Raw genomic sequence first — 14679 nt, forward strand, 5'->3', positions numbered from 1 at the left:
ATGAGCAAGAGGGACTAGGATTTTGCAGGTGAGTGTGCGTGGGGTAGCAGACTGAGTTCCAAAGGGAAACCAAGCACTTTTCATGTGTATGACGCACACTAGAGTGAGTGAGAGAGAGAGAGAGAGAGAGAGAGAGGATGGGGTCGTCATGGAGATATTCAGCCATGAAAGAAAAGTAGGGTGAATTACTGAGGGAAGAGGCAAAAGGAAAAGAACTCTGTCTGTCTTTGTCTCTCTTGCTCTTTCTCCAACACACACACAACACGTACACATGCACAGACACAAGTATTCTCAGAATACATGAAATTCACCCAAATATTCACATGCGCAAGTTTTCTATTTTTTCTTCAGCCTTATTCAAGATAATGGCCAGTCCTAAAGAAAAGCCACTTAGAACTGTGGTGAGAGTCTCAGCACTGTGACTTAATGCTTCAGCCTTAAGATTAAAATAGCTGCAGCCAAATGCCCTAAAGCTGCCTCCTTCTCTCAGATTACAAGGACTACCACACCATCTCCAGCAGTGACACAACATGGACTCGAATGCTTTCGACCAGAGTACTGACATAACAAGACTATGACAAAGGCTACGTTTAATTTCCGTAACTGAGTGCCTGTCTAACATGAACCGTCTCTGATGACATACATCCTGCGACTTACACAGACTGTGGCCTAAATGACAAAAATCAATCTTGTGTGGTGTCCTAGGGGGGGGGATAAACTCTAATCCCATGCACCATCCATGCAGTAAGTGCTTTTCTTACTGAGAACTTTAGGAAACGGAGAGATGAATTGCTAGATAGCAGGCTAATGCCTTATATACATCATCGTAGAAGCAGATATAAGGCAATAGTAAATGTAGGCAGGCCTGTAATGAATGTAGTTTCACAATCATAATTGCATCATCACAACACACACACACACACACAGAGAGAGAGAGAGAGAGAGAGAGAGAGAGAGAGAGAGAGAGAGAAGAAATAAAAGCATCAGAAAAGAGTGACCTGCCTTATTTATCATAAACCTTCAACAGATTTAGCTTTTGGAACCATGAAATTCCAGAGGGTAACAAAGTTATGATTAATATACAGTACATACCCTCACTAGACAGTTTAATATAAACACCTATACACCTGCATATTTATGAAGCGCCTGTTAAATATATATATATTTATATATCCTATTAAAATATTTATGAAGTCTCGAACCTTTGGACATTACCAAATGTGTTTACCAAAATGTATCAAACTGTATTTCCTGCCTTGAGATGCTTTTTTTTTAAGGTCTTTAGTGAAACCCCTTTACAGTTGTTGCTTGTTTGTGGGTGTTTCATCCTTCAGTTCATTTCAGTAATTGAAAAGCATGCTCTATTGGGTTGAGATCAGGTGACGAACTGCCCTTTAAGAACATACAATTGGTCAGCCATAAGAAGATCTTGGGTTGTTTCCGCAGTACAGTGGCAAGAAAAAGTCATGGTATGTCAACCTTTTGGAATGTCATGGTTTTCATTCATTTGTCATAAAATGTGATCTGATCTTCATCTAAGTCAGGAGTATTAACAAATACAATATGCCTAAACTAATAACAGAAAAAAATCTGATTGTTCATGTCTTTATTTAGAAAAAAAAACATAGAAACATAGTGCGTATGAAAAAAGTATGTGAATCCTTAAGTTAATGACATCAAAAAAGCTAACTGGAGTCAGGTGTTAGCATACCTGGCATCTTGTTCAGGAAAAAAAAGTTTGGAGGAGAGAGTTTTCTATGCACAAGAAGAATACACTCATGTGAGCCATACCTTACCATAAAAGGCTCTCATAGAGTTTACGAGAATTGTTGATTTACATAAAGCTGGAAAGGTTTACAAAGTGATTTCAATGACTTACTAGTCTACAGTGAGGCGAACGACCTACAAATTGGGACTCTTTAGTAGGACTGTGTCTACTCTTTACTTTTGTACTACTCCAGGCAAAATGACCCCAAGAGACTTATCAATGAGGTAAAGAAACAACCCAGAGTGACACCCAAAGATTTAAAGGCATAATTGGAACTGGCTACCATCCGTGTTCACGAGTCTACAGTACATGAACCATTGAACAAGCCGGGTGTGCATGGCAGGACACAACCGGTTATTAATTCCACTTACTTTTTCCACTACCATTTTTAAAGCTGAATGAGTGTGTTTAATAAAGACATGAAAGATCAGAATTTTTTTGCAGTATTCTTTTTAGGCACATTATATTTGTCAATAACGTTGACTTGGATGAAAATCAGATCACATTTATATGACAAATTAAGGCAGAAAACCAAGAAATTCCCAAAGGTTCACAACTTTACTTTTTCATACCACTTTTGACCAAAAGGTATGGCTCCATACACTTTGGAAATCATCCGACTATTTCTACCAGCAGCTACATGGTTAATAAACACTAGTGGTCCGGTTCCATTAACACCCATACACACACATGCCATAACATTTCCTCCACCATGGTTGACAGATGATGTTTTAAGCATTGGATCATAAGCCCCTCCTTGGCTTCATGTTTCATACTCCAGAATAGGACAGGCTTGTTTTTAGATGTTTTACCATTAGCTTTCATCTAGAAGTAAATAAAGGCGTCTTTCAATTGTAGACTTTGACTATGATACATTTAACTTCTTGACAGTGTTTCTAAGTTTGTTAGATGTTGAGAAGGGGTTTTTCACCAAACAAAGGAGCAGTTATTGACCACTTTAGTTATCTTCTGTGTCCTTTAGGTTCTTTTGGTGTTAATGATCTCACCAGTGCATTTCTTCTTTTTAGTAAAGTATTAAATTGCAGATTCAGTCTCACCTACACTATCTGCTAACTCTCGTAATAGGTCTGTTTTTTCAGTTTAATGATGGCCTCCTTAACTTGCATAAACTCCTTTTGGATTGCGTATGGACAGTATCCATAAATAGCTACCAAATGCAAATTCCAAACTTATAAGCTTGAAATCAACACCAGACCATTTATCTGCTTAATTTATAAAGAAATAACTAAGAAACAGGCTTCAACTTAGACTGTTTCTCAGTCATGTGTCTGATCACTTTTAAACCTGTGAAAAAGTCAGTACTTTGTAAAAATTCTGCAATTTCTAAACAGTTAAAGCAATATGTTTGTTAAATCGCTTAAAAAATCTGATAGACTATACTCGATTGAATTTAAAATCCACGGTGTTGCTGTACAGAGGCAAAAATATAAACATACAAATGGACTGAATATAGTATACTAAATTTACTGTATAGTGACAAAAGCTAGATTAAAAATTCTCTCTTCTATAACAAGATAAGACATACATTCTAATAGGTACTGGCAAAGCTTCGATCGGAACATAATACATCGATACAATACACCACTTTAGAATACAATCATTAAAGAGTTTATCTTCATAGATTCAGTATAAAATGAGGAGCTGTACCATTTTTAAAGCAATACTATTGCAGGACCAGAACACAAAAGCTCTCGCATATCTTACTTATGGATGTCTGGATAAAAGCATAACGACAACTGTACGGCATGCCGCGTCTATTTGTATTAACACGTATGTTGCATATTGACTGCAGTAAAACACCACAAGCTATGGAAGCATATAAAATAGATGGATGAGTTGCAGCCAGCCCCCTTATGACTGTTCGGCTCCCCTAGGAACAGGCTCCATGTTAGATCAAGAAGGAAAGACAGAGAGATTAGATAAGCTGTGGAAATGGAGGCACAGACTGAGCCTTTTTAAGTTAAATCTCAATAGGGTCTCAACGGGAAATAGTCCATTGTTAAATTAACACTGTTGAAATAACACCTATGCTCTTAGCACCTGCAGCGTGAATTAACTTTTCATTTGGGGCCTGCTGGACTCAATAAACACTGTAGGCTTTAATGAAATGAGACATTATTGGGACAAATCCAGCAAAAAGAAAAAAAAATTACAAACAACTAAGCATCATATAATTACTTATAGATTATTAACATTTGCAGTATTTAAGGATGCAAATAAAACACTTTGATGAACAGGGAGCACTTGCTTGAAAGACAACCAAATTCATTATCCGGCTAAAGCTTTAAGTGTCTCTTTGAAGCCTTGAATAGTTGCTCAGTTGAGCAGGCATTGTTTAAACTGCTACCAAAAGAATTAGCCATCCTCTATGTGATGAGAAGAATGAGTCCAGAGGGCCATGTTTGGCTTTAACATTTCAGGAAAAAGTCTGAGACCAATCGATAGGACATTAGTGATATTGTCGCTGCGAGTTTAAGGACCCATTCACTTTTCTCACTCCATATGTGGACCCTCACTTGCCAGTCAGTTGCCATGGGAAACCATTCGGCCGTGTCAAGAAAAAGCCTCGAGGGATTCCCGCCAGTGAAGGGTGCACGCACACACACACACACTGCCGCTGTAGGACAGACTGGAAAGGTGAGAACATTAGAGCTGTTTTAACTCTTGAATAATTTCATCAAGACCAGAAACGATCTGGCGTGAAAGACAACCCCTTGCATATGCACAGGCGCTTTACTGTTTATGAGCAGGTGAGGGATGAAAAATAAATCGGCCTGAATTAAGCCACTGAGATTTCAGTCTCCTCCTCTGGTCGGTCTGAGCCAACAGCCCTAATTAGCCTAAAATGGGTTAGTGTGTGTGTATGTAAGAGAGAGAGAGAGAGACTGACTTTAAAACCTCATTTAAACTACTTTGGAAATGCAGAACCCTGAATTAGATTCAATTTCCAAATGATTAAAATGCAGCCTTCACCACCCTGCAGCAAGCCGAGACTGTTTGCTGCTACTTTACATCATTTTAGGCAGCCTGGCAGGAAGCAAACTGGCAAGATATTAACTTACTTTGTTATCAAGGAGATAATTATTTACAATTACTTAAAATTAGTGCAAACTGCAACGTTAAACATTTTAATCCCCACTGTTTATGAATTAATAACAATAAGGTAAAAAAAACTTATATATATATATATATATATATATATATATATATAATTATATAGATATATACAAGTATATATATATAAAACCATATTATATGCTGTACCAATTTTTCTTATATATGTTTATCATGTCTGCATAATTATCTACAAACAAAATCATTCAGTATTTCCATATATAACTTAAAAATGTATAAATAAAGAACATTGCAGGATAATATATGCATGGCTTTAAATAAAAAAAAATCTAATACAGGGCAGACCAGTTTTCAGATGGAAACAAATAACCTAATATATGCTCCTGGGATTTGCCTAAAAATAGAAAAAAGCGAGTGTGACAAAGTTATTAGAAGAACTCATATTCTCCAGAAAGCTCAGTAAAACCAAACAGCTGTTTTCTTATAAAACTGCACAGATCTCTCTTAAACTCCTGATTTTAAACAATGAGTTTTCGCTCCAAATATTGACTGTTTTATTTGCTCTTCATAAAAGTTTCTTTTATGCAAAAATGTTTTTAAAAGCATCTTTTGCTTATGCCATATTTCTGTATGTGCCCAAGACTTTTGCACAATACTATAAGTAAAACAGCTGTTAGGTTTTACTGAGCATTCTGGAGAATATAAGTTCTTCTGGTAACTTCGTCACACTCGCTTCTTTCTATTTTTATGCAAATCTCAGTAGCGTACATTAGGTTCTCTGTAAAGCCTTCATAACAGCTCTAATCTGAGATGCTGTTAATCGATGATATTTGAGGCTGGTAACTCTAAATGAAAGGAGTCTTGCTTTCATGGAAAGGTTTTTTATGAGAACAAGTTTCATCATGGTGCTTCACAGGTTTTGCAAATGGACTTGACAATACCGTTCTTGCAAGAACTATTTCAGAACAGCTTCAAGACATGTCATGTCTTAAAATCACAACTGACTTGTTGTTGTTACACAATTACCTAATACTACGTTATTTTATAGTTTTGGAAAGAAAAAAAATCCAGTACTGTTTAAGAATGTAGAAAATAAACCACCAAATGAATTTTTTAAGGTGTCCAAACTATTGACTGGTACTGTAATTTAATAGTGTGCACAAATTTTATTAATGCAAATTTATCATATGCCGGTTACATAGCTCTTAAAATTTTACAGCAAATTAGTACAACTAATTGTTTGTCTTATTCTGAGTCTTAAGAGAGATGTGTGATCACACACAAATCCAAGTTCTCACAACCTGCTTCAATGGTCAACTCTCTTACCTGGTAAGATGATGGCAAATTGTGTCTCCATCTAGTGGAGCTTTGTGCATAGCCACCAAAACATGACCAAAAAGGAGAAAAAGACCTTTGCATTTACCATTATTTTGAAGTATTTTATATAATTATATATCATACCCTACCATTTATAAAATAACTGAATATTTATGGGCCATGGTCAGACATGTGTTTCATACCAGAAGACCTGCTTCTTCTTGACTTTTTTTTTTTTTTTTTGGTGTGTGTGTTTCCATCTTACTCCCACCAGTCGTCCCTCTCATATCCTGTGGTGGGTGTATTTTTTAAACTCCTGTCATAATGATTTTTGAGTCACATATGCATAATGTGCTTGTCTGCATGTGTGTGTGTGAGAGAGAAAAGAGACATGACTAATGCCCTGACTGAATATATCAAAATAAGCAACTCAAATGAATCACCATTAGTATACATCATATCTGGTCTGGATATGAGTAACCAATGACCAGAATCAATTTTCTGCTAATCTGACAGATTTTAAATAATTTTCATTAAAAAAATAACAAAGATCCTTTAAAGATATCGCCCATTTGCAGCATCTATGCCTTTTTTTCCCCCACATAACATATATTTCTAATGTAATTTTTTAGATTTTAGGAAAGCAACAGAGCTTGAACATAAAATAATTACTAAGAAATAGAACTACTGAAGTCTTTCAGAGAATAATATTAGTTGCAGTTCTTCGCCATGGTAGGTCTATTTGCAGAGCTTTTTATCCTCATAAATTCTGTATAAGATGTGGGTTGGAACAGAAAAGAAAATCATCAATTAATACAGACTCCACTGAAAATCCTTCCTAGTCTGTAATAAACCTTTTTATACAAGCTTTAACTCAGATCTATGAAAATGGTTCTAGAATAATAATCACAAAAGCAAAGCACTGTATGTACTTAGAAGCAGAAGAATGTTGTCACAGGGCTGTAGACAGAAGACAGGGGACTTAGAGCTCATAAAGTCTGGCTTCTTCAATGGACTGATGAGGATAACGCATAAAACCAATGTCCTTATTGTGAACCCAAAAAGAACATTCAAAGTGCACTCTCAATCCTGGTATTTAGAGATGTCCTCACTGTTTTAGTGGAAAAAGACACTCTCTATTAAACACATGTATTCATCTATCTTTAGAACTTCATCAACGCCTACAAAAAAGGGACTTTTTCTATAAAGAAAAGAATAACTGCATGGATCAAAATGAAACAAATCAACCTGAACCCATATGTTTATTGTGCACAAGGTTTGCAACATAACCTACATTGTAAAGCAAAATAAATCTAAATAAAAAGTATAAAGCTTGAAGGTGACATCATGTAACTGACATCAAGAATAGGCATTATTCTGGATGTACAGTAACATGCAGTACCATGATGAGTACCATGCATGTGCGGTTGATGGTCACACGAGTATAATAATAATAATAATAATAATACATAATTTCCTTTGTTTCCAGGGTGCAATCACATGGACACTACACATAGATGTTACTCGAATTTAACCTAAAATTTTATTCAGCCTAGAGGAAGGTTAGACTTTTTGGGACAATTATCCACCCACCCTTCTATACAACAATTGATGATTCATGAAATACATAAATTAACTGATGTATACCTTTATTGTTCAAAGAAGTTAGAGTAATTGGTTCAGCTCAATCATAAGACTCAAATAGCTCACTGGTATAATTTCTTCATGTATGCTTAAGTATTGTTTAAATTGTTCAGGAATTCATGTGCAATGCAAACAAATATGCAATTTACTTTACAATTATTTACATATAATAATACTGTTTTTTTTTAATTAGGAAAGCATTGCTGCACTGCTATTATCGTGTTGGCGTGATTGTGCTTTATGGTCAATAAAAATTTGAATTCTTGTGCTTTTATGTCCAGTCCATTACACTACACATCATTATATCAAGCCACCATGCAGTGAACTTGTCATGCTGTTTCGATAACACATAAAACGCACATAGCCAAATATAAGCTTTAAATTAGAACTAGCTCAAGAATATTAAGCTATGCTGAATAATGAAAGTGTTGACAGAATTCACTAAATGCGCTTCAGTCATGGTCATACCGAATGAGTTAAAAAAAAAAAAAAATAAAAATAAAAATAAAAAAAAAGAATATGTAATCCTGACAAATTTTTCAGTTGCCTTGAAATGTCCAGCTAACAGTCAGTTCAATAAGCTGGCTCTTTCATGAACAAATCAGTAATTCATTACCATGGGTTATGGATGTTTTTGCACCTGCATGTGCTTTATTTTTCATTCTATTGTCTAATTGTGTTTTATTATAAGTTTTGCATTCAGAGCTCAACTTATGGTGCCACCAGGTATGTTCACATAAATCCTAATATTTAATAATGATCAAAATAGTAGTTACATTTAAATAAAATGTACCATGTAAACAGCTCAGTCCGGAACATTATGACCCTACACAGCTGGATAAATTAGAATGACAGGGGTGATGTAATCCTTTGATAATCAGTCCAGCAGTTAACCATTTAGACACTTTCTCTTGTCAGAATTAATAAACCTTCTCTGCATGTTTAACTCATGCGGGGGGTGTAACAAGTTTCCGAGAGGGAAATTTTGCCTTCATTCCTAATGGATGGATAATCTCTATGAGAACATCTCTTCCCAACAAGTCTTTGCTTTAGACTTTTATCGACTGGGTTTTTGGCAGAGGTAGGGGTATTGTTCGGCTTACATTGCAACTTGTAAAACCAATCACAGATGAGACTGGATTCTTGTAACCATTTATAACACAGAATATGGGACTTACTGGGAATATGGGAACCTTAATCTAACCCTAAAACATATTTTTTTCTTAAATACCTCACAGAAGGCAGAACCAATTTACTAATTTTAAAAAAAGTCATGAGGGGCGGTCAAGTCAAACCGGGTCTTATGATTGTGCAGCATAAAAGAACACCATTATGAAAGGGGAAACAACTAAACAAAAACAATAACTTTATTCCTTGCTTGAAGTGTAAATTTCGGTTTTACACTTTCATTCACGAGAAATTTCATAATTAGTTCCGGTTTAACTTAAATGCCCGTCATACATTCCAATTAAATGCTTTGAGCATATTAATGTCCATTTTATCAGATCACCGATCATGTACACAGTTAAGCTGGCTCTACTCAGAATGATCTGTCAGATTGAGGAAATTTTGTACACCTATTGTCATCAACCAGATCACCTTTGTGTTTAAAAGTCAAGATTAAATGTTCAAAACCCTGTTGCCATTTTTAGAGAAATAAATTGATTTCACATAAATCTACTTTATTTAAAAGGCCTAGTGATAATGTCTGGCCTATGCTGTATTATGTTAAAACCAGTTACATTCAGACAGTAACAAATCATTTATTACAATGTAATTATAGTCCTATACCTAGTACCATTCTAACAAGAAACCTAAAATTCAATATATATAAAATAAAAACACATACTGAATTGCAAAACCCCAAATTTAATAATATTAATGCTGAAAGAAAGAAGGCAGCCTTTTGAAGATTTGCTTGATTACATGGGGACTTTATACCACCTTCATGAAATGTTATGATAAAATCTGAATAAATTAGAAATGTGTTCATTAGGCACTATTGCAGCAAGCCTGCTGGATAAGGGCACACAGACATTTCCTTTCGTCATCCATTAAATAATTCAACACGCTTACTTTAAAAGGAAAACATCAAATATTTTACAATCTTGTAAGTCCTGTTTAACAATGAATATGCAAGGATGTTCGAGTCATTTTTGATGAGACTGTCTATGTTTCAATATTTGAGTCAAAATGCCTTGTTGAGCTGGATTTGATTTGTTTGAGTTAACACTTGTAGTGTCTTACATTCTGAGCTAGTCATACGGTGCAAAGGTGGATAGAACTTGGTGTTTTGCTTAAAAGTGTATGGGGTTCGAGGTTGTTGTGGGGGTTTAGAAGTAGCATTGGTATTGGCTGAGGGTTTGTGGTATTTTGAGATTTTGAACCTGTTAATCTAAAGCTTTGGTTCGGGCGGAAAGGCAAAGTGCATGAGAAAGGGGTGGGGGGCAAAAGGAGGAGAAGGAGATGTAAAGAGAGAGAAAGAGAAAGAGAGAGATGGATAAAAATAGAGGGAGAGGGAGAGAGAGAGAGATCAGGCTCAGAATTTCAGACCACAAACTTGTTCTTGGTAGTTGAGCCACTCTTAGTGGCAGTGTCAGCATGAGACTGATAGCCAATGGTCATCTTCATAGGGATACCTAACCGCTCCTTATACACCCTCCTGTAGAAAAAGACAACATTAACATTACACAGGCATCATTGCAGCAGAATATGTTAGGATTAAGATATGCATCATTTACTATACTTTACAAACCCTATGTGTGTTATTGCTTCTCTGTTCTCATAATCAGTTGTCCAAACAGCTATTTTATCTCCTTTTGTTCGGATGTTGACTACAGCACCGCACACATCATCACTGTAGTCATCAAAAGCTTCTCCTATGAGGCAAAGCATCTGCAACAATATCGAAAATACATAAATACGAAAAACTAAACAAAAACAAACAAAAAAAACTATACATGGGATCGGGTTAAGTCAGCAGCTTCAAAATGATGCTCACCGTTTCCAGCCAAAAACGGTCCAAATCGTGTTTCCTTTGTTGTTTGTTGAGGGTAATAAGCCAGCGCCCACCTTTCTTATTTCTCTCATCCTCCCACATTGGCTCAATGCCGTCCTGTACCGCACAATTTTTTTTTTTTTTTTTTTATTATAACATTAAAATCGTTACATCAAATCGTGGACCATAAACAGATTGAAAATGTATACATACGACATCTTGACTAAAGTGTAAAACTTTTTAATTTAATTTTTGATTACAGACAGAAATAAAACATAAAAAGAAAGTTCACCTTGAACAGCGAATAATCACAACCAGACATCAAATTACTGCACATCTGAATATGGTTATAAAGCCTAAGAACACAAACAGGTCATCAACACAAACCAGTCCCATATATTTCTCCTAAACTCTTCTTAGATACATGTTACTATGCGAAGGTCTTATTGCAAGGCACACTGTTTTTGTTGCACAAACTCTGCTATACATGTTGATTTTATGACATTATTATTAAGTCAGTATAAAAAAACATTTCTGACTTCCAAAGAAATTGTATTTCTGCCAAAAAAAAGTGTTTTCTTATAGGAAAATATCTTCAGGCCAGAAAAAAAAAGCAGCATATTATGTAAAAGACCACTTTTCAGACAAAAAAAACCTTCTGGGTTTTGCAAGTATGAAAAAAGGAAATATATGCAACAAAGTCCTCAAAAGAAGTGAGGTTGGTTCTGCACGATGTTCAGTAAAGTTAAGCAGCTAATTGACTTTTTAAACTGCAAAAGTTTTACCCGAGACTACATATCTTAAGCAAAAGGTCAGAACACCAATTATTGACTTTGATACATCAATAACTGTTTACTGCATTTCATAGGTTTTTAAGAAATCCTTGCTCTACAGCAGTTATTTGCATGTGCCTAAAACCTTTGCATAGTACTTTACAAAATAATAATAATAATAAATAAAAATAATAATCCTTACGCCCAAAAATCCTCTACAGTGTCAAATTTGGAAATCAGCCGCAAGTTGGCTTGCCATGTTTTACTCTTGTCATTTTTAAAGAACCATAAAGACCATCTGCAAAAAGAGAAGCATACACACATCCTCTTCAGATCTGTGAGATAACAATATGTAATATAGAAAGTAGGTAAATATGAGTGGCAGAATTGTGAGGTGTTGCTTATGGGTGACCTGTTTTGTAGTGGATGTTTGATATAACACTCAGGGCTGACAATCTCCTGGCTTGTCTCTTCTGAGTTCTCCTCTTCACTCTTGGGTGAATTCAATATTACTTCCTTAAGAAAAAAGAATTGCCAACAAACAAATGGTTTATGGAAATATTTTTTTTAGGGGGAACCCTAGTAAATAACCTACTTTATTTAACAACACTGCTGAACTACATCAAGGCTGTTTATACATACATACATACTGTATAAGGCTGTCTACATTTCAGTTGAACAAATAAATTTTCAATCCAAAAACGTTCTGCATTTAGTAGTAGGATATAATAAAAGTGGCTTAAAATCTTGTTTATATGCCGTACTTCAGTAAACAGTTTTGTATACATCCTTGTTGCTGAACCAACTAAAGATGTAGAACTAGTTTAGGCTCCGATATAAAGTTTGGTGCTACAATGTTATAAAAAATATTTACACTTTTTTGGTATCCAAAAGTTTCAAGATAAGTTTCTTAACTGAACGACTCATTGCAGCATTGCCATAAACTTGTCGAATCATGTCAAACATCTCTGTGGCAATGCTGCAATGAGTCGCAGGCTTCAGGAGTAGAACAACATCACTATAACACAACAAGAGATCAGGAAGACCTTCAATGACCTCAACCTTAGAAAATGTCGCAGGCATTCAGCAACTTGTGCATGATGATCATCAGAGAACAATTCACAAGACTGCTGCCATTGTCGGTGTGGCATATGGAACAGTCTAGGCAATCCTCACGTGTGATTTGAACATGTGCCCTGTTCGTGGAAATTCATCCTCAGGCTGCTGACCCAAGAGCAGAAGGAACATCACAACGAAGTGCCATGGATGACCTGTCCTTCATGTCGAGGAGAATTAGAGATTTGGGAGTGTGGGTATGACCCTGAGACAAAGCAGCAGTCTTCACAGTGGAAGAGCATAAACATTCGACATTCGCCGCGTTGTGCATAGAGAATTCGTCTCCAGAGGTCAGACAGTCAACAGTGACTTCTACTGCTAGGTTTTAAGGCGTCTAACAGAGGACATATGGTGTGCTAATCTTGAAACTTTTGAATACCCCCTCGTACCTATAAAACACAATCCTCAACGGCAAAACAAATCAACAGCTGAAACTAAAAACTAACTAGAAGAGACACAAAATGGGGCATTCATGTCTGTGTGAGGTTTTATTAAGTATTTCAATATTTAAACTATTTAAACTAATATGAAGTTGCTTAATGTTTGTCATGTATTAACGTGCTTTGTTTGTTTTTTTTCTCTAGAATGCTCTGGAGAGTTGACTCAGATGTAGATGTCGTGGTGGCAGATTAGCCACAGCTGTCAACAGACTTTTAGCACCATGTGTATGGTGTTCTTTACTGTAACCGAGCTGACTCGGATAAAAAATAATAATTCATAAAAACCAGTGGTTGTAAACACAGACTGGTCAGGAGGAGTAAGGGATGTTGCTAGCTCGCTAACTTGTTAACTCGTGCACTCTTTCACAGCTTTCTAACACTCTCCGTGTGGCAGCGTGGACTCATAGAAAAACAAAGCCAACTGTTCCAGCACGACTACAGAGGCAGCTAAGTGTACAAAACACACGTCTGAGACAGCAATTAGTGCTAACGAGCCCCTTAAGCTAACGTGGCTACGACGGTTCTCGAAACAAGATGACAAACTCGTCTCAGCCTAACTTGTGAAGACAGTCAGGAGTAAGTTACAGTTGGGGGGGCGACACACTTCAGCTCTCCCATTCAAACAACTCGATTAACTTTATTCAAGTCTAACTGTAGCTCACATTCCCGGCTAATCCCGAACTAAGTACTCTACACACACGCCTTCAGGCTGACAGATTGTCTCGTGAGTGCTAAACAGAACTCGAAAAATGAAAAATGTTTCTGAGAGTAGTGCATCGACTCACCGGCTCCGCAGTCGCCATTTTCCATGACTTGTTCACACACAGGCCTCATATGGAACATTGAGGCTGCGTCCCAAACCACATACTGCCCTACTACACAGTATGCACCAATACGGGCGGGCGTACTGCTGCTTCTTACTGCTTAGTACGGGAGTGTGCTGGTTTAAAAGTAGCCTCAGTCTTATTGGTCGACCCCAGAGCCTATAGGGCTAGCGGAAAGTTTTAACACAGCCTTAGCTAAACTTGAGATATCTAACAGTTTCCATTTATTTTAGTAACAGTGACACAATTAACATGATAAATGTAAACACTTTTTATAGTAATACATTAAAGCTCCAAATAAAGGTGTGGTTTATTTTAATACTTGACCACATTCCTAATAAATAGTTTTCACACTTTTTCCGTGTTTACTATTCATAAATTACAATAACATTGACAGCGTTTCATAGATGCCCTTATTCAGAGAGACTTACGTTGTTATCTTAATATACATCTGAGCAGTTGAGGGCCTTTCTCAAGACCCCAAAAGTGGCACCTTGGTGATGCTGGGTTTAAACCCGTGGTCTTCTAAACCATAATCTCCAAGCCTTAACCACTGAGCTATCTCTGCACCCAGAAGTTATGGTTTAGCAGAAAAGCTTGCATGTTTTTTTTGTTTGTTTTTTTACAGAATTGCAGGTCCCATCAAGGATCGAGCTTGGAATGCTGAATTCAGAGTCCAGAGTCCATAGAACTACCTTGAGTT

At 36.3% G+C, this 14679-nt stretch overlaps 1 protein-coding gene across 1 annotated transcript; it reads right to left on the bottom strand.

Annotated features, from left to right (window-relative positions):
- Positions 1 to 9168: 9168 nt before the first annotated feature.
- Positions 9169 to 14067, bottom strand: eif4eb (eukaryotic translation initiation factor 4eb). The gene is made up of 7 exons (XM_053502838.1): positions 13938 to 14067; positions 12009 to 12112; positions 11799 to 11894; positions 11116 to 11179; positions 10827 to 10940; positions 10581 to 10720; positions 9169 to 10487 (listed from the first exon to the last, which is right to left on the bottom strand). The coding sequence occupies exons 1-7, from the start codon at positions 13953 to 13955 to the stop codon at positions 10373 to 10375; spliced, it is 651 nt and encodes a 216-aa protein (XP_053358813.1). The 5' UTR covers positions 13956 to 14067; the 3' UTR covers positions 9169 to 10372.
- Positions 14068 to 14679: the final 612 nt, after the last annotated feature.

This window comes from Clarias gariepinus, chromosome 8 (assembly GCF_024256425.1).
Source record: "Clarias gariepinus isolate MV-2021 ecotype Netherlands chromosome 8, CGAR_prim_01v2, whole genome shotgun sequence".
Lineage (NCBI taxonomy): Eukaryota > Metazoa > Chordata > Actinopteri > Siluriformes > Clariidae > Clarias > Clarias gariepinus.

Excerpts from the sequence above, each read along its gene's own strand:
- eif4eb (XM_053502838.1), bottom strand. Across the intron at positions 11,895-12,008 it reads AAACATCCACTACAAAACAG|ATGGTCTTTATGGTTCTTTA; the intron begins GTCACCCATAAG and ends CTCTTTTTGCAG. Across the intron at positions 10,941-11,115 it reads GTGATTATTCGCTGTTCAAG|GACGGCATTGAGCCAATGTG; the intron begins GTGAACTTTCTT and ends TGTGCGGTACAG.